The 20,346-nt window shown below is 33.3% G+C and overlaps 1 protein-coding gene across 5 annotated transcripts in view; it reads right to left on the bottom strand.

The window, feature by feature from the left end:
* The window catches only part of LOC128997282 (insulin gene enhancer protein ISL-1), a 90,045-nt gene that overhangs the window by 27,041 nt on the left and 42,658 nt on the right, over nucleotides 1–20,346 (bottom strand). For all 5 annotated transcript variants that reach the window (XM_054422902.1, XM_054422905.1, XM_054422904.1 and 2 more), the window contains exon 3: nucleotides 10,746–11,023. In XM_054422902.1, coding sequence (XP_054278877.1) covers nucleotides 10,746–11,023 — 278 coding nt within the window. The remainder of the gene's footprint in view (nucleotides 1–10,745; nucleotides 11,024–20,346) is intronic.

The following is a 20,346-nucleotide window of genomic DNA, read 5'->3' as shown; positions in this document are numbered from 1 at the left end:
AGAGTACGGTTCTGTTTGTACAGAGCCTTCCTCCCCCACAGAGAGCACCCACCCTCCCCCTAGAAGAATCAATAGCCAGTGTTATAATGTATTTAGAGAGAAATGAGGATGACTTTCGGCTCCGCTTGTATAAAAGTCCTTCCTCCGTTCTTTGTCGTTTTTCAACGCGCCGAGTGTTTGAATTAATCACTTTTCTGCAGAGCGAGTATTTTAATTAATTGCCATCTTTGTCGATTCCGAGAGCTTTTTTCTTGTACAACCTGTTTGCGTCTGTCAGGCTCGCCGGAAACGCTCGTTCGAGCGCCGAACAACCGCGCACAAACACATGCGCAAACATATACATACAATACAATACAGTGCATACTCACACATATACTCATATACTTGCGAAAACTTACTAACATGTACATACAGAAGATAAGAACGTTTAAACACACGTACATGCGCAAACTCACACATGCATATGACATACGTGCACTATACTTTTACAACACTAACTTCCTACTCTTTGTTGAAATATATAAAAAAAATACGGCACAATGGATGCGGTTTCATTTTATACTCGGAATCCCGAAAATGATTATAGTAAGCGAGCAATACCCAGAAGCATTAATAAATAGAATAACGAAGTAGTTCTCTATTTTTATAGTAAAGTACAATTATTGGGAAATCGTGATTGGTATTTAATCAAAATCAATAATTCAAGACAGTCAATTGCCATAAGAATTATAATAGTAATTTGTGACATTTGACACTATTGACATTACAAAGCACTACTCTACGACCCGCTGTAGTCATGTCATGACATATTTATTTGTTTGCTTTACTCTAACGCTTGCAAAGTAACGAGATGTCACTTATTTTCACCAAGTGGTTTTCAACACTGACAGCTTATAACGTGAATTCATGTGTGTTTCCATTAGTAAGAAATTAACAATTGAAACGAAATGATCATATATTTGCAGAAAGTACATTTTAATCGAAGTTTTTGGTTTTTAACCTTTAGTTTGTCTGCCAACAGAGTGAAGATTTTAGAGCGCCCTTTTCACCGCAGATCCGAACATTAGTTGTAGAGAGTGATGGTGTCTTAGTCTCGACTTGATTTACGAGTGGTTATCTTGGCGATTCGACGGGTTGCTTATTTTACTTGGATCCCAAACTATACCTTTAGAAAATCTTGTGCTTTTCTGATAGCATTTCAACACTTCTAGTGATCAATTTAAGGTAAATGCCATTATTTTCATGAAGATAGATTAAAAAATTAAAAAGACATATTTGCCTGAAATGAAATTTAAATATTTCCAGTTGTATTTCATGGTTTGTAAGAGATGTCTGAATAGAATCGGTGTTTTAAGTAAACTTGTGAAACCTAAGACAAATTTTAAATCCCTTCAGAGACAGTAAATTACAAATTTTAGGGTTGAAACTGCATTACGTAGCTAAACAATTTCGCTATCAACGAAAAGTAAAAATGAGTCACACTCACACAACAGAAACTCATCAAAACACTTAAACCGAACATTTTCATATTTGAAACTTCAAAACCCCCGACCACACACGCACCCTAAGTTGAACACTTGAAGCGCCCACTTTGGATCAATTTCGCGCCCAAGGCAGTTTTCAACCCCAGCGCTCTTTAGCGATACAATGCGATAATTAAAATCGAATCGTAATCGCGACCAGATATAATTGCGACATGAATAGGTAATTGGTGGTAGCACTGCCACTGTAAGAGGGTACACACCCCCCTGAGGGAAGCTGAGGGGGGGGGGTCAAAAAGGGGCGAACACCGTGACGATGTCACCCCAGCTGTCCGACAACTGGCTATTGTCAGAGCGTCGTCTGCATATGGCTTTAATTCAGAAAATTGTTCCAAATTTGAAGCGTGACCTGATTAAAACTCGTTTGTGCGAACCGTAGAGTGTTATAACTGTAGAGTTATATCGTTGACGATGGTGTACATAGTCGATATAATAGTATAGTCTGGTTGATTTTGTGATGTATAGATTGAGTACGACAACGAAAATTTTCCGGATCCGTGGACTTATAGCTATTGTTCCTTTTTATATAAAATGGGTAATTTTTAATAAGCCCTTGTACTCTTAATCACGAAGAAATAAATCGTTAATAAAGTAAAATAAAACAACACAATTTGTATATTTAATTTTATTTTTATAAAAATATATTACCTTATCGATAGCCTAAAAGGAAGCGGTAAGTAAGAAAAAAGATTCTCGTCCAACTTCCATTCTGTTGAATGCCCTGTTGTATTCACTTATTGAGTATATTCTTCCTCATAGATTTGTAATCCATAGACTAACTGAAATTTGTTTTAGGTACGGTATGAATTCCTTGCTTTTATGTATACTTAGTGGTGTGAGCAGGTTAAATACCCAGTGGCTAGGGTATATATCAGGCCTGGGTATTTATAAAATGTAAAATCGACTAATAAAAGGTCGAAATTTATGTAAGGATAATAAACTTAATCGACCTAAATGCCCTTACAGGTTTATCGGACCTTCATCAAACCATGCTTACGTTTTGACTGTATCGAGTAGCCCACTTAACAATATCCAAAGTCAACGCTGCCCCCTCTACCGGCCGCGGCGCCTCCTTTGATCCACATTCCACGACGCCGCATCTCAATTAACAAGCGTGCGTGGAATACGTAAACCCGCGGATGGACATTGACTGGTCTATCGCGGCATCGACAGCAAAACAAGCAAGACAACGTGTCGGGGCGTGGAGTGTCAGACAGCGACATTGATGCGCATCGTGGTCCGCGACCGTGTGGAGGTTGGTGATGTCGAGGTATTACGTTAGTCAATGTGACAGGCACGGAGTTCGGTGTGGATTTGGAAAATTGGTGAAGAAGGAGAAAATAAAAGGCGGAGGAGAACGAGGAAAGAGCTTAGGAGGAGAAAAGGTGAGGAAGCAAAGGTAAAGGGGGATGGAAAATAGAGGAGGATTTGGAGAGGACAAGATAGGATAGGTTAAGACGAGGTTGTTGGTAAAATTCCAAAGGATAGGGACAGAACAAGAAAAAAAAATGGGATGAAGTCAAAGAATAAGGACGGGGGCCATGTGGATTTGGAAACTTGGTGAAGAATGAGAAAAGGAGAAAATAAAAGGCGGAGGAGAACGAGGAAAGAGCTTAGGAAGAGGAAAATGTGAGGAAGCTACGGTAAATAAGGGGATGGAAAATAGAGGAGGATTTGGAGAGTACGAGATAGGATAGGACGAGGTTGTTGGTTAAGTTCCTACGGATAGGGACAGAACAAGAAAAAAAAATGGGATGAAGTCAAAGAATAAGGACGGGGGCCATGTGGATTTGGAAACTTGGTGAAGAATGAGAAAAGGAGAAAATAAAAGGCGGAGGAGAACGAGGAAAGAGCTTAGGAAGAGGAAAATGTGAGGAAGCTACGGTAAATAAGGGGATGGAAAATAGAGGAGGATTTGGAGAGTACGAGATAGGATAGGACGAGGTTGTTGGTTAAGTTCCTACGGATAGGGACAGAACAAGAAAAAAAAATGGGATGAAGTCAAAGAATAAGGACGGGGGCCAGGAAAGGATAGTAAGGTCCCAAGGACAAGAAGGAAAAGCAAAGAGCAATGCAAGGGAACGGAACTAAGAATATTGATAGTACCGGAAATAGTAGGAAAAGGAACAAAGTACAATGGACAGTGAAAAAAGAAGGAAGAATTAAGGAAACTTACGGGGCAGAAGGAAATGCAATAAAAGAGAGATTCTTAACAAACTACACAGGAGCGAGATAGAGGAATGACTGAAAGATGCGGATTGGACAAGAAAAGGCGAGGGAAAGGATCGAAGAATGTTGACATGTACATGGGAAGGCTAAGGAAAATACATAAGCGTACTAATACGATACTGTCGATACAAAGAACCTAACTATATGAAAATGACAAGGAATGGCTATTGAAAATACCCAAGTATATAGATAGGGCTAGGAAAATAGTAAAGCTCATCTTTTCGCGTTATTATATAGGCTGCAAAACGGAATCAGTCCACTTTGGGTTTCACGAAATTTAAAGTGTGAACAAAATTTAAATTCTAGGTGGTTGTGTGACATCAAAATACATCCTCCAAAATACACCCGTCCGTGTTGTATTGTAGTAATCCATTTTAATTTCAACGTAAAAATACATTTTCTATCAAACCTCGTCTCGCCAATAACGATACTTTCTCATTACTCAAATTGCAAGACTCATCAATAAACCAGTAAAAACTGTCCAAAGAGCAAAGACACGGTCCACTTTACTAATAATCACCCCTTTGACGCCATTGCATCCGTGTTTCAATTAATAAATGTCCGCTCAAAGGCGAGTAGCCAGTGGTGGACGCTCAGGGGCGTAATCGCGTAATGCAAGGCTCAGCTACACGGGATAAAGGGATCAAAGGTAAACAAAGGGTTATTACATTGGTCAAGAAGTACATTAGTTGATGACGGGCTTACGTTGTGTCACCCGGCACACCACTCCAATTATGGCGTTTTTACTCTATGGAACTCTTGGAGCTGTAGATGGTGAAAAACTGGGTAATTTTCCCGATGAATTTGAAATTCGATGAAAGTTTCATACATTGGATGTTTTGAGATTGTTTTTAGAGTAAAGCACGTAAAATGTGGCTATACTTTTCTGGGTCGATATTTTGAGTGGCCTCAAATTTACGCAGAGGGTAATGAAATGAAGTAGCAAAGTCTAGAATTGTTTAGAAAGATAACAAAGCACGCAAGGCAAGCAAGAAATGTGTACAAAAAAGGTGTAGATCATAATTCGTTCTGCAGCCAATCAGCTGAATATATAAGATATTGCAAAGTAGAAACACGTCAGTTAGATGTGGATTTTCATTTTTTTTTTTATTTAAAATAGTTTAATAAATTCTTTGATAGTTTGATTATGAATGAAGTTGATGAATATAAATCCATGTAAAAGAGGTGCAGTTGCCCGACTCTGGAGGTAAGAGAATTAGACTCCCGGAGGTCCTCGTTCAAATCCCGCCATTCAATAATGGTCCAAACTTAGAAACCGAAAATAAGATAGTATTAGTTGAGCAGAACTTCCTCTGTATTGAATATGGATAACCATAGCAATAGCCATACAGTCACCATCCAGTATTCAAAGATACTCAAATCAACCCACATAGAACACACTTCCCAATAGCACTGACAATATCAACATAAACCTCCATATTCTTGACACCATTATAAACTGCGTGTCAATGTTCAACTTTGTACCAAGCTATTAACCAGGGCCACACATTGTGATGTAATTTTAGACGATTTATAAATACAATCGTGAAGCGTCCTGCTTAACACTCGGCACCTGGTGTTGTGATAGTTGCTCGTCTAATATTTCTGTCTGTTTGTTTAACTTTTTCATTCTCTGTGGGCGGCATTCGACGGAAGTTAGACATGAGAGGCCTACTTTTTCGGTGCATTTTTTTCTAAACCTAATCAAGCCAATAAAAGGCTGTTGAATTTCTGAATCGAAGCAATCTAAGTTATTTCACATTATATAAACAGAATTACTACTTATTTCGTTTTAAATCCTAGTTACAAACGTAAACTTAAATAAAGCACTGCATAACTTTAAAATGTTAAAATGTTAAATGTATTTGAGTTGGAAAAAGTAAAATATGTATATCGGTGTTGGTGGTTGGAGCAAGTAAATGAAACAGACCATAAACAATTGTTATGCCTACATGTTTCTGAACCTCTACGTTTTAAATTTCCCAACGAACATGATTCTGATCAAAAAGACGTTGAGATCTAAACTGGACTTGACAGATTAAATAAAAATAAAATATAACAGCCATTTCTCGAAATTTCAAACCCGTCTTTTGACAGCAAGTATGATTCTGATTGGGGATGACGTAGATTAAAAAACCGACTTAGGACCATCGGAGGGTGTGTCCCAGTCATCAATAAGTTAAAAATAATATTGTGTGATGGCTAGGGGTGGGGGTAGTGACTGGGGTAGGTGAGGCTTTTAAAGCGATTACTCAGGAACTAATCGATACGGACAACGGGACTGCTAGCTGCTAGCTGCTCTGCTGCTGGCCAACAGTGCAGTTGTGTGGTGCTGGTAATACAGTGGGGAACAGTGGTTAAAACTGTAGAGAGTAAATATCCTACTAATATTATAAATGAGAAAGTTTGGATGTATGGATGTTTGTGACAAGTAAACGCAAAAAATACTGGTCAGATTGGGCTAAAATTTGGTGTGATGATAGCTCACATTCCCGATTAACATATAGACACATTCTTATCTCAAAAGTCCTTTCGGGCTCCGCCCCAGTGGCTCTGGAGTTTCCCATGTTAACCTTATGAGTATTCATATTTAAAAAGAATAAAAGCATTTTGTCAGCTGGTTGTCAGCTGTTGTGTTGTAAGTTGGTTCTATGATATTAAATAGCATTAACAAGTTATAAGGCTTACCAACAGGGTGCAGTACTATTAAATATATATATATATATATATATATATATATATAATCCAATGTATGATTGTATGTATGTTTGTTTGTTTGTCCTTTATGGGCTCCGAAACCGCTCAACAAATTGGCATTATTAAGCATTATTCAAGGATGGTTTGTGTGAAGTTTGGTGAAGATCCGTCAAAAGGGCTCCGCCCCAGTGGCTCTGGAGTTTCCCATGTTAACCTTAGAGTACTCATATTGAAATGGAATTAAATAATCTTAACAGCTGGTTCAACTAAATAATTTGATTCTGTGATGTTCAATAGCATTAAAAAGGTAATAGGTTTACCAACAGGGTGCAGCACTATATTTTTCTAAATTTATGACAACAGCTAATCTGCAACCAAAAGGTGAGTGAGCGTAGCGAACGAACTTCAACCCGGAGGCGAGTTAGCGTAGCGAACGAGCTAACCTAAAGGCAAGGGAGCGCAGCGAACGAGCTCCAACCTAAAGGTGAGTGAGCGTAGCGAACGAACTTCAACCAGGACGTGATTGAGCCATGCGAACGAGCTCATCTTGAAAATGAACGAGCATTGACATAAAGCCACATTAGAACAGGATGACGTCTGTCGGGCCAGCTAGTTCAATATAAAACTTCATTATAGAATATTTTTTTTATTTATTTATGTCAATGGATACTTAAGTTCAGCCGAATTTTGTTTCTAAAAGCGTTAGTAGATGTGTAACTTTATATACAACAAATATGAAGATCAAAATGTTTCTATTTTGTGTCCTCTTCCAGTTGCAAAGCACGGGTACAGCAGCTACTAAATTATAAAGAAGCTACTTAGGTGCTTGGTAAAATAATCAAATGAATTCACATATATATTAAACGATTGCCGACGATTTTTTGGTTATGGCTCTAGGAGTACGGCAGTAAAAACTATTTGTAAATAAAAATACAAGGAAGATGGCAAGTACCATGTAATACTATCCACACAGAAGAGGAGGTATATAAATTCATTTTTTATCTTAAATGATTTCTCACGTAAACCAGAAAATTAACTGTTGACTACTACGAGTTTGTTTACACTTTGAAATCTTACAGAGTACCTCTTATTGTTCATAGCATTGGTTTTAGTACAGAAAATTAAATATTTTGTGTGAAAACAATAAAACCTCATGAAGGCACATAATTAGTCGATAACATTTTTCAGTTACTTACATCGACCTTGGGTTTCATCTATTTCAAAAACAAGTAAAGAACCCAACACAATTTGGTTTTAAATAGTAAAACGTTTAGTTAAATCTAGGCTAGATCTGAAAGTATCTAATTGGCAGTACAATTGTGCACTGATTGTTCCCCAGTATCTCGCAAGAAAAGATTTGATGGCAAATGATTTTATAAAGTTAACATTTCTAACATAGAAACAACACTAAATAAAATAGGTGAGCTTAAAATACAACTAATTAGGAAAGAACAAATTGTTTTCAGTATCACGGAGGAAAATGTTTCCAGCAGACAGCCAACTGCTGGGAACTCGCAGGGATAAGAAAGATAACGACAAACAGTCTACAGAACGCGATTTAATTATGATAAACAGTCTCTTGTCTTTCAGAGTTGCCGAATCGTGGAGTAAACAAACAAGAAATTAATATGCATAAGACGATGGGAGCCTCGGATATGCAATGATTAACTGTCTTGTCAGCCATGCGTCTCGCTCGGGGAAATGTGGAGAAGATAAGAGAAATTGAGTAATTAAGTTCAATTTTGTAAGATATGAATATTCCAACCAATTTCTGATGTGTTTTTTCATTATTTTAGTTTTTTTTTTCAATTTGGATGCAGCACACGTGGAGTCAGGAGAATGGGAGTGTTAAACCACTAAACTGTCTAAAATGGGAAAAATGTGTTTTGTGATTTATATTGAGCCCAGGAATACAGTTTTATATAAACACATTGTGTGTCAAGTTGAGGGTGTTTAGTTGCAAAACATGTAAACAGATGAAACCTTCATTCTGTTCTCTTTAACCCTTAATGTATCCAAACCCCAGAAAAAATATCTTAAAATTATTTGTTAAGACCTAAACAATTATAACGGAATATAATGAAGATCAAAGTGATAAAACAGAAAACTTAGGGAATAATAATAAGGAGTAATAATGAACTTGTGATAAAACAATTGTAGAAGTCTGAATGGAATAGAACTCTTGAAAGCCCAGTGAAAAGGTAAATGAGATGAAAACATGGGAATATTGAAAGCTCATGAAGAAACCCTTACTCTATACTTAGTGGTGTTACTTGTCTTACACATCATGTATCTCTTTAAAAAGGGGTACAAGAAAATACACTATGAAAGCGGAAGAATTTGTTTATGATTACAGAACAAAACATATCATTTCATACAAAATTTTAATTGAATGCGATTGTGAAATGTTGGGAAAATATTATCACATCGTTGTTAAAACGCTGCTATCAAAAAAGGTATTTATATACCTAATGTACGACGCAGGTTGATGAATTGAATTCATAGGAACCCTACCATAACTTTAGAAAAAATGTAAAATTGGTGTTTATATTAATTCGATCTACAATGGCGCTGACTATGCTAAAATACAGTTTTCTCGTTGTACATATTATGGAGGTTAATTCTACGAAAGTATTCGTAGCGTAGGGCATAGCATTGACACAATCTAATCCTTAATGCGATTTTCCTTACGTATATGATAAGATACTTCAAAAACTCACAACTCATTCCGCCAAAAAGCCACGCTCGTATATCTGTCAGCCGAAGAAGGCAGGATTTACGATCTGTCTCCAACAAACAGTGGGACAAACGTCGGTAGGGACTATTTACCAATCTGGCCTCTCCGTGGTTTTTATCACGGTAAATATTAGAGGCCAAACACGAACCTTCTTTGGGGTCGCCGCCGAGCCAGCTGTCACAACAAGGTGATAACGGTGATAACAGCGGTGTTATCTCTTATCAATACTTCCCGCACTTGTCTGTCCTGGGAACATCCCTGTGTCCTTAATCCGGATAATCGGCCAATGAAGGGCTTACAAGTGGAACATTGTGTTTCCAAGTGATCGAGGCTTGTGAAAAGCTTAGGTTCACAATGTTTAAATTAGGATAGAAAACGGTAATCCAATAGTTTAGTCAAACATTTATCTTCATAATTACGCGAAGAGTTCATATAGAGTGAATATAATTTATATGAACGTATGACTGATGGATGTTTTTCATTTCGCGCGTTTGAGACGAAAATAACTCAATTTTCCATTCAAAAATAATCAATCATGATTAAATTGTTTGATTCAATTTTATTGTTCCTGTAACGTGAAAGAATATTTCTCCCAACAGACCGCAACTGTTGATTCGCTGACTTACCGTCTTTGATAAAGTATTTCTAAGTTAGCATCTTACAACACTTAAAACAACCCAGCATATTTGGAGCGGATTTTGTTATTATAACTACTAGTGTACATGTTGCTCGAATTCGAGCAATAACAAAGTATTACAGGAGTTATTTAAGATTGAATAACAGTCATATTTACAATGAGTTTAAAAGATCAACTCAAATATTACCGTTGTGTAACTCAGACCCTGTTTATCTTCGTTATTGATAAACCTAAAGCATTCCGGACGGTTCTCTCCTTCTCAAAATGCCTCGCTGTCCAGGCAACACAGGTCATTAATAGAGGGCCAATTGAGAACGAAAAGTCGTTTTGGGGTAGTGTTAGGGCGCATTTGTAACCTAATAGTGTCCAGGTTCAGGTTCGCTGTTCTGTAGCTGCGGTCGTTATCACGATTGCGCTTCCTGTCTATGTTTCGTTGTCGTTGCGTCAGAGACATTTAAAAGGAATAACAACAAATAATAAACAAATTATAGCTACACAAAACAACGATAAATGCACAAATTTAAGTTACAATCATGCTAACACAATCCATCATAGCGACACAAAACAACGATAAATACACAAATTTAAGATACAACCATACTAACACGATCCGTCTTGGGGGTTATGTTTACACAAACTCAAATAGTAAATAAATGTACTCAATGTGTTTCATTGAATTAAAAAGTAAATAACAGCAATAAAATTATACAGCTGATCAAAATATAAACAATTATGTTCTTCATAAGGATAACATGGGAACTTTCAAAGCCACTGGGGCAGAGCCCAAGGGACTTTTTCAAAAATGTAAGCCAGTTTGCAAATCTACACGACACGCTCTTTCCAATGAGACGTCAATGGATAAAATCGACAAACGATTTAATTCGTTAGCTTTTTACAAACTCACCGGAGTTGGACCCCTCGTTGTGGTGTAAACTGTTGTTGTTGTTGAGGTTGGTGTTGTTATTGTTGTTCTCGCCGTTGGTCGCCTTCTCCAGTACTTCGTGATCCTCCTTGCAGAACAGACCGTCCTCTCTGAGCGCGAACTCGTCCCCGGGGATCAGCTGTCTTTCACAGGCGGAACACCGAAAACACTCTATGTGGTAGATCTTCGTCTTGGCGCGCATCACAAAGTCGTTCTTGCTGAAGGATTGCGAACACTTGTCGCACTTGGTCCCGAATAACCTGTAAAAGAGGAATTGGTTTATTTGCTGAATGAAGATACGCAGGTGGGAAAAGCAATTAGATAACAGAAGCGATAGGTGAGGATTGATTCTGTTCACACATGGATTTTTATAAGAAAATCCTATTGGATGATTTGTGAAAAAGATAAATTTGAGCAAATAATCTTTTGTACGACACATCACAAATTTATAGTTAGAAATTCATTGTTTGCTATGAGACGTTTCAGAATATATTTCAGACTTTTCAATAAAAAAATAATAAAAGGCTCTCCAAAACATCCAGTTTTAAGTTAAAAAAAACAGTTACATATTTAATCTTGTCTCCCTAGCCGACTCTTCCCTTTAGAAAACATGAATACTTGAATATCTTATAACTTCCTGAGCAACGTACACGAGTGAGGTAAAAGACATCAGAGAACATTCCGATTTTGAATACAGAGGAAATAACGATTTATCCTCTCATTTTTAAATTTGTTTTTTATCTACTTACTACGTAGATTTTTACGGGTTGAGTATTCATTGTGCTAAACACATGCAACACGAAAAAGGAAAATGATTCACATAAAACTCTAATGCAGAAAAGTCATGTACAAATTATGTATGCTGGCCTTTTATTCTTTGAATGTTAAGCAATTTGTTTCCCTAATAACTAACTGGTATTTGTAATTATTCAAAGTGTATATATTTGTAATATTCACTTAAAAACATATAAACATCTAGCCCATGATACAAAATAATCACTTGTATGCGTACTTGCTTTTGACGTAATTATTATTTTCAAAAACAATCTACTATCAAAAATTGCATAAAATATTTTAGGAAAGAAAGTAAGCAAAATATGCCACTGCGGAACGATTCAGACCACCCTAGCAGTGAAAGATTTTCGTCCCCCATAAAACCCGGGAGCCTTCAGGGTGGAAAGGGGGGAAAACGTGTCTGCGTCCCTTCCCCCACTTCCCCCACCCAAACAGCGGTTCTTAAGATGACAAACAACCACATGGACCTGTAAAGCCCTTTTAAGACGCTCATCAATTTGGTACTGATCTCCTGCGCGTCGTGCAGCGTGCAGTGTGCAGTGTGCAGCCCCCACAAACATTGATGCTCGAGGAATCAACTGCTGATATAGTTTATATATATATATATATATATATATATATATATATATATATATATGTTATGGTGTAAGTGTGTTTATGGGATTTGAACTGTTGTTTTATGTAGTTTATGTTACAGCAATCCAGGACGATACATCGAGAATACTTGTTTGTAAACCAAGCTGAAACATACTGCGTTACTGGGTACGGTCACATTTATTGGTCAAATTTCCTTTCTTAAAAAACTTTTAGTGAATATAAAACATTTAGGATTCGCAAAATAAAGTACTAGCGTGTTATGTGTAACTAAACAAAGCTGTGTAAAACATTGAGACCTTTGATAAAGTGGCGTTTCTATCATTCTCATAAAATATTGAACACCAGCACTACAATAAACTCATACTCCAGTTGTTCTCTAGACATTCCGGGCTTAAGTAAGGATGTTAAACCGGTGTAAGTGCACATTATTATGGTGGAACATCATGACATGACATTAAAAATTATGTTGACATGATTAATTGATTATGATGATGGTAAATCACGATTCAATAGTTCCATAACACGTGTACAAGTTATAACTTATAAGTTAGTTTTAAAACTTAGTTTACGTCGAGCTAATACTTTTTAGAGAATGCCCCATGTAGGGAAATAGTTTTATATTACACTTATTTTACGATACCGAAGGTAGGCTCTTTTCATGGACCAGCAGTGTCAGATTTTTTATTAAAATAGTCATACTGTAGATCATGATTGAATATGCCTGTCATTGGGTGCGTTACTGCTAACATTCTTTTTCTCTCTTTATGTCTATAGTTGATGTGTCATAAAATACATATTTTATACATTATTTTGATATTATTTTGCTTAATTAGAATGCTGCAAAATTCGTCAGTAATCATTAATTATTTATTTTCAGTGCCCTCTGTCGGCGGCAACTAGGTACTTAAACTACATTTTTTAAACTAACTACTTTACTTTCATCCTAAAGCTTACATTTTGTGATGGAAATGGGTTTTGTACTTTAATGTATAGTGGAAGCTTACAATGCTAATTATTTGAAACATCAAACTATAAAATATTTTAGCAGTTTTGTACACCGATGCCTAATAGTACTAGATATATTCAATAGCTTTTCGACCCACCTACGTAAGGGGACAAAAACGCAATTGAGCCATCAGCTTATATTGACTGGGAGCTCGAAAACAAACATCGCCATTAGATCCATCCATTAGATGACAATTATGCCCCTTGATTAGACCCTGATCACTTCCCCCAGCGAGGGCGTTAGCGGCGTTAGTCACTGGACCTTGATTCAATAAAAACTGCGACTGTGACGGGCTGTGATGTGATTAGCACCCAACGCCAACAGCTGATCACATTGTTGCGATAAAACAGCTGATCACTGGGGCGTTTGCACTTGCAATATTAGGTTATGTCCACTTAGTTTTGGCGGGTGATAAACGGCGGGAGTGGAGATGACTTTAATGGGATGCTGCAGACAACGAGACGGGGATAGGGTTTAAATTATTTTAGCTGAGATATATTTTTAGATTAGTGTAAAGGTAATACATATTGTATTCGAATGTTTTTACACAATATTTAGCTTTAGAAGAAGTCTTAGTGTCATAAACAAGTTTTAAAGACGTCGCCGGTATTAAGTAATTTAAATTAAAAAGTTGTTATTGAATTTGGTCGTTTCTGATGCGCTGGTTATGATAAATTGGACCATTATTTTTATGTTTTTAAGTCACATAACTTATATTAGGCAGTGATTTGGAAACCAAAATCTAATGAGTACCTACGTTTTTTCATAACCCGTTCGAATTTGTTTAGTCTTGATACGAACTGATTCATTAAATGTACCCCTTTCGAAAGTTAAGAGGAACATCCACAGTGCAGCGGTGCATGAAAATATGTTTTATAAAAAAGAACATGCGATTATCTTAATTCGATTGGTTGAATTCAATCGATTGATACTTTTACTATGAGTAACATTCATGAAATTCATTTTCAACTAATATAAATTTAAAATAGTCAACAGATTATGTTTCAAACTAATAAATAACAAAACTTTCCTTACAAACTCCCGTAACCTTAACAAATGTGATTTCCCTCTGAATTCAATCTGCAAAGACAAGTGTGGGAATCAGGTGAAGATAAGACAAACTATCTGTACAGGAAACAGCTGGTGATTTGAATAACTACGGAATACGAATTGTCCTCATTCCAACACCTTATTTCCAATTATAAAACACACACGTGCCACAAACAACTGCGGTGGAATTACGAACCATAAAACATGTGTTATTGAACAACTATAATATCAAAAGTACAAAAGTTCTTTTAACTGGATTTGTATACGTTTTGGTAAAAAAGTTGTCTACGTTGGTGTTGTAGAAAAATATCTCATGTTTTTTTATCAGTAAACACAAGTACTCTACTCTCTTGAAAAAATATTAGATTAGTTGAAAATGCAGTGTCTCGATTTGAAAACAATTAAAACTTATTAAACTGGTTACAGGCCAAACACATACATAGTGGTGGTACATGTATGCTATATTGTATCTATATTTGTATTAAAGAGGAATTAATTGCTTCTATGGGTGCAAGCGATAAAGACTATTTAAGATTGTTTTTATTTAGTTAACATGTAACATACAATATTCTTTTTAGGTCTACAGTTATGAAACTGGCAAATCCCAAAACAATCGACAATATTGTTTTAAGCCTTTGATAAATAAATGAACTATTTATTAGAGCCCAAAATGGAAGATGCCGAATTATAGTTGTAGTTCAATTCTGGTACTTTTTAGTTAACCCCAAATTAACATTTAATTGCTAGTTAAAATTAAAATTGAGATTCTCAATTTTCTTTCTTCACTTTGAGGTTATTCGAGTCTCAGATATTGGCTTTCAAACATTTCATCGTAATTGTTTATTTTGTAATTTTGACCAATTTTTGACAACCTGTATTAACTCGCCTCCAATCCTATGCACTTAACCTTGGCGATGAACCCTTATTATGCAGTCACCACGCAAAGTTATAGAAAGGGGGCGGGTGTGGTTGAAATTTTAATTTTTACATTATTATTCTAAAATAGTCTCTCAAATAAATTTCTTCGTAAATACTTTCACCCGTTAGATTTCTGCCAGTTATGTTTTCCCCCAAACCACCCCATCGTCCGTTCTCATCCCCACATCACCTGGGGTGAAGGTCGGCAAACATCCAACGTCCGGGCTCGGGTTACCAGGGTTGGGTCTTGTCAACATACATCCAGAAATACGCTTCCTGTGGGGCTCGAACCCGCGACCTCCTGACCTCCCGCGGGACCACACAGACGGGCGTCATGGGACGTCGTACACCCGGGGTGGAAGTCGTGGTTGGATCGCTCCAGGTCTCCAGGTGTGGATGTAACCGTTATTTCTACTTGGAGTTGATTCTCGATAGGAAAATACTGTTTGGTAATAGTGTTTGTGGTAGAGACTTATTTAACAGATAGTACCAAAGGTGTTTTAAAAAACTGCGACAACACCCGGGAAGAGGAAATCACGACGTGGTTGGAAAGCGAGTGACCCTATTTTTTCTAATTTGAGAAAATATTGGTATAGTCCTTGCTTTATGTGATTTTTATTTAGTGTGACGTTAATTTAGAGATTCATCAGATTTACAATACAGTATGTGACTTTAGGTAATACGAGCATTTTCATAAAATAGCTGGAAAAAATTGGAACGAATGTGCTGTTGTTTAAATAACATCTTGTACTGTACCATAGATGAAGTAATACTGTATAGTACAGTAAAACAACTAAACCAGGCGCAACTAGATACTATAGAGTAGGGCCTATAGTGTGTCCGTGTGCCAAGCAAATAAGCACGATATGTGTTAAAACACGCAAAAACGTCGGACTCAGTATCGCATAACAATCTATTCAACGTTAATTAACACTGCGATAATTTTCTCACGAACGTTTGTTTCAGAAACTAGAGCTCTGTTCAGAGAAAATATCGTTTGATAACGTATACGAAAAATTTTGTTTTATGCATGTGAAATTAGAGCAAAACTTTACATGTGACGATGTTTCATGGCAATAACGTAAGACTTTTGTCTTAGAGATTAAGGTTCAAAACCTACCAATCACTAATAGCTAGATCCAAAACCATTGTACGGTGTGTTCCCAATATTGACTGCACTACAGCGTGTATTGTATAAGGAACTGTAAGTAGATATATTCATGTCACTTCTGGGCCAAAAAAGGAGCCACTCAAAAATTAAATGAATTTTCCTATTTTTTTTATACAATATGCTATATTTTTTACCCTTTTAGGTCAATTTCTAACATTTTCATATTTTTCTAGAAAAAGTATATAATTTTGATGAAATTTTCATGAATATGTCTATATTTTACATAAAATTGACTACAAACTGAAATGTTTTTAAAAACAAGTAAAATTTTAAAATTTAATGAGTAGTTTTTATACAAATTTAACTAAAACAGTTTCTTTATCTTTGAATGTTTTAATTTCAGTAATAATTAAGTTTAAATCTTTTTTATTTAATTCTTTAATTGTTTTTTCATCAAATATATTAATAAATCTATGAGGTAAATGAACTTTACATTTTTCTAATTCAACAATAATTGTTGGTCCATATTTATCTTTAACTTTTTCAAATTTTTCTATTTTATATTTTGTATTCAATTCTAAACTTTTTATTGGTTTATATTCTTTGAATTTACATTCTCCAATATTATTAATCTCTTCTAATAGATCCATTTATTACAAAAAATAATTATAGAAATTTTAAACAGTTAATAATTGAAATATATGAAAAGAATTTTAAATATCACACAACAGTTTGTTAGAACTGTTGTGTGATATTTAAAATTCTATTTTTTTAAATAATATCTGATGTATCACTTATGTTATCAGAAAAACCATTATGTTAATTTATTATGCATGGATCATTTAAAGTTGATAGATGTTTTAAGAATTTAAAAAAAATATCATCAAATTCTGGTTTTATATAAAAATTCAATTCTAAAAGTTTAAAAATCATTGGTAATAGTTTTTTAAATGATATATTTCTTTTTGTAAAACTGAAATATGCATTAAAAATTACTGTAATATTTCTTTTATCTTCAAAATTTAATTCAAAATCAATATTGAATATTTTGTTTAAGAATTGATAGTAAAATATCCAGTTTGTATAATTTCTTTGTTTTAAGAATAATTTTATATTTTTAGGTGTTATTTCAAAACTATTGTCTAAAATACATAATGTATAGATTTCATTGATTAATTGTTGTGTGCGATATGGTTGAAAATGATTAAATTCTCTTAAAATATTTATAAGATGTTTGTTTTTATTTTTTCGTTTATTAATCTTTTTTTCAAAAATAATTTTTTTACATATATTACATCCTATATAATTTTTAGTAATTGTAAAGTTATTAAAATTACGACATTTATAACATATATCCATTTATATATAAAATGTTTATATCTAAATGGAAGAACTTATTCAGTGTCATAAATGTAAGAAGAAAACTAAAAATATTAATCCAGAAATTGTTGAAATGAAGAATGGTTTGTTTAGAATTGCTACTAAATGTTCAATTTGTAAAACAAATAAAAGTAAAATAATTAAAAAGGAAATTAAACCAATAATAAAAAAAGAATTAAATAAAAAAGATCAAATAATTGAAGCTAAAGAAATTCATGCTCTAATAAGAAAAACATTTCCAAAAAGAAAGATAGTTACATTAGGTATTGATGATTTATGGGCAGCTGATTTAATCATTATGAAAAATTATGAAAAAGAAAATGATGGTTATAAATACATGTTGAATGTTATTGATACATTTTCTAAATATGTTTGGTCAAAACCATTGAAGAAAAAAGATGGAAAACATGTATCTATAGCATTTGAACAAATAATTAAAGATTCAATAAAAATTGGCCATAAACCACCAAACTTATTACATACAGACAAAGGATTAGAATTTGTAAATAAAGAATTTAATGGAATTTTAAAGAAATATAATATTAAAATGTATCATACAGAAAATGAAGAAAAATCAAGTATTATTGAAAGATATAATAGGACTCAAAATGAAAAAATGAAAGTTTTATTTGAAATTAATAAAAATTTTAGATGGATTGATATTCTTAAAGAAATAGTTAAAGAATATAATAATTCATATCATTCAACAATTAAAATGAAACCAATTGAGGTAAATAAAGAAAATGAAAATGATTTATTAAATACAGTTTTTAAATATATCCCACCAAAAATAATTACAAAATCTAAATTTAAAATAAATGATAGAGTTAGAATAGGAAACAAAAAATCAACTTTTTCAAATAAATATAAAAACAATTGGTCAAGAGAAATATTTGTTGTTTCCAGAATTAATAATACAAATCCTGTTACATATAGTATTAAAGACTTGAATGATGAAGATATACTTGGTAGTTTTTATGATTACGAATTGAAGAAAACTAATTTGTAAAATTTTATACTATATAAATGGAGAAGGAATGTTCAAAGTGTAAACAATTAAAAAATATTAATAATTTTTATAAAAATAAAAAATATAAAGATGGATTACTTTCATATTGTAAAGAATGTGATTTAATTTATAGAAAAAAATTATATGATAATATTATAGTAGAAGAAAAAAGTGAAAAAGTATGTTTGAATTGTAAGGAAACAAAAGATATGGAAAATTTTCATAAACATTATTATAGTAAAGATAAAAAATTTGCAATTTGTATTGAATGTGTTAGAAAAATGATGAGAGTCACAACCCATTGTGAATGTGGTAGAGATTTAAAATGGCTTAGTTATCTTCAAAAACATTTACAAACTAAAATTCATAATAAAAACATAAATAAATTAGAAAATTCATAAAAATAATATTAATTTTTGAAAGTATTATTTAAAAAAATTACTGGTTTTAAAAAAGTTTAAGTTTTATTTAAAATACTTTTATAATTTTTAAATTAACACATAAATATTTATCTTAATATTTATATTTTACAACAATAATTTTTTCAAATAAAATTATTCTTAATAAATCGTGGACATTTTTCTTCTAATAAATGGAGCGTACAAATAAAAATATATTATGCCCTTATTGTAATAAGAATATATTATCTAAAAATTATAATAGACATTATAATTCAAAGAAACATTTTGAAAATAAAACTAAATATGAAACTGAAGTTAATAACTTAAAACTTTGGTGTAAACAAAATAAAATAGTTGATTATCAAAACGAAAATTTAGATCAATTAAAAGAATTAAAGAAGTCATATGATCCAACAAATTATTCACTATTTAACAGTGAAAAATTAAAAGAAATTGCTAACAAATTATCTGTTAGAAATGTTGACAATTTAAATAGAGATGAACTAATTAAAAGATTAAATAATATCAAACAAAATCCTAATAATCTAAAATATAGATCATTACAATTTATTCAAAATCTATCAATTAAAAATGGTATTAAAATAAAAGATAAAACTAGAAAAGAATTGATTGGATTATTAACTGATCATTTAAAAAATAAACCAATTCCAAAGGAAAATGTAATAAATATTCAGGAAGTGTCATCATTAAAAGGTTATTTTCAAGAGTATTATTTAACAAATTCAAATGATGATTTAGATATATCTGAATATTTAGAATCACAAAGAAATGAAATTAAAAAATTGATTGAAAAACAAGAATTTAAAAATAAAAGAGGTCAGTTATCATTATCTTGTGAATATGAAAGACAATTAGTGAATGGTGATAGTCAAAAAACCCAAATGTATTATCCTTTAAGAAGTTCAGATATATTAAACACTGATGAATTTATTGATGATCAATTTAAAAAATTAATATTAAGAGAAAATTTAAATCAACCATCAAAAGGATCTGGTTGGTCATTAAAAAGATGTTTAGATTTAAATTTAAAACTAAGTAAACATAATTCATTAAATGGTGGTTCATATGTTGAATTACCAATTGAAATAAAAAATAAAAAGTGTTGTATAAATTTCAAAAATAAAGATGAATATTGTTTTATTTATGCAATTAGATGTGCTATTGATAAATATGAAGATAAAAAGTTTGATCATCCACATAGAGTAAAACAATATAAAAATTACTTGAATGATGAAATTTTTAAAGAATTTGATTATCCAATGAGTTTAAAAGATATAAAATTATTTGAAAAAAGA

Source organism: Macrosteles quadrilineatus, unplaced genomic scaffold (genome assembly GCF_028750875.1).
Source record: "Macrosteles quadrilineatus isolate MER2022 unplaced genomic scaffold, UCM_ALF_1.0 Scaffold_6__1_contigs__length_79288215, whole genome shotgun sequence".
Taxonomy (NCBI): domain Eukaryota; kingdom Metazoa; phylum Arthropoda; class Insecta; order Hemiptera; family Cicadellidae; genus Macrosteles; species Macrosteles quadrilineatus.
This window is presented reverse-complemented; position numbering and strand designations above follow the sequence as displayed.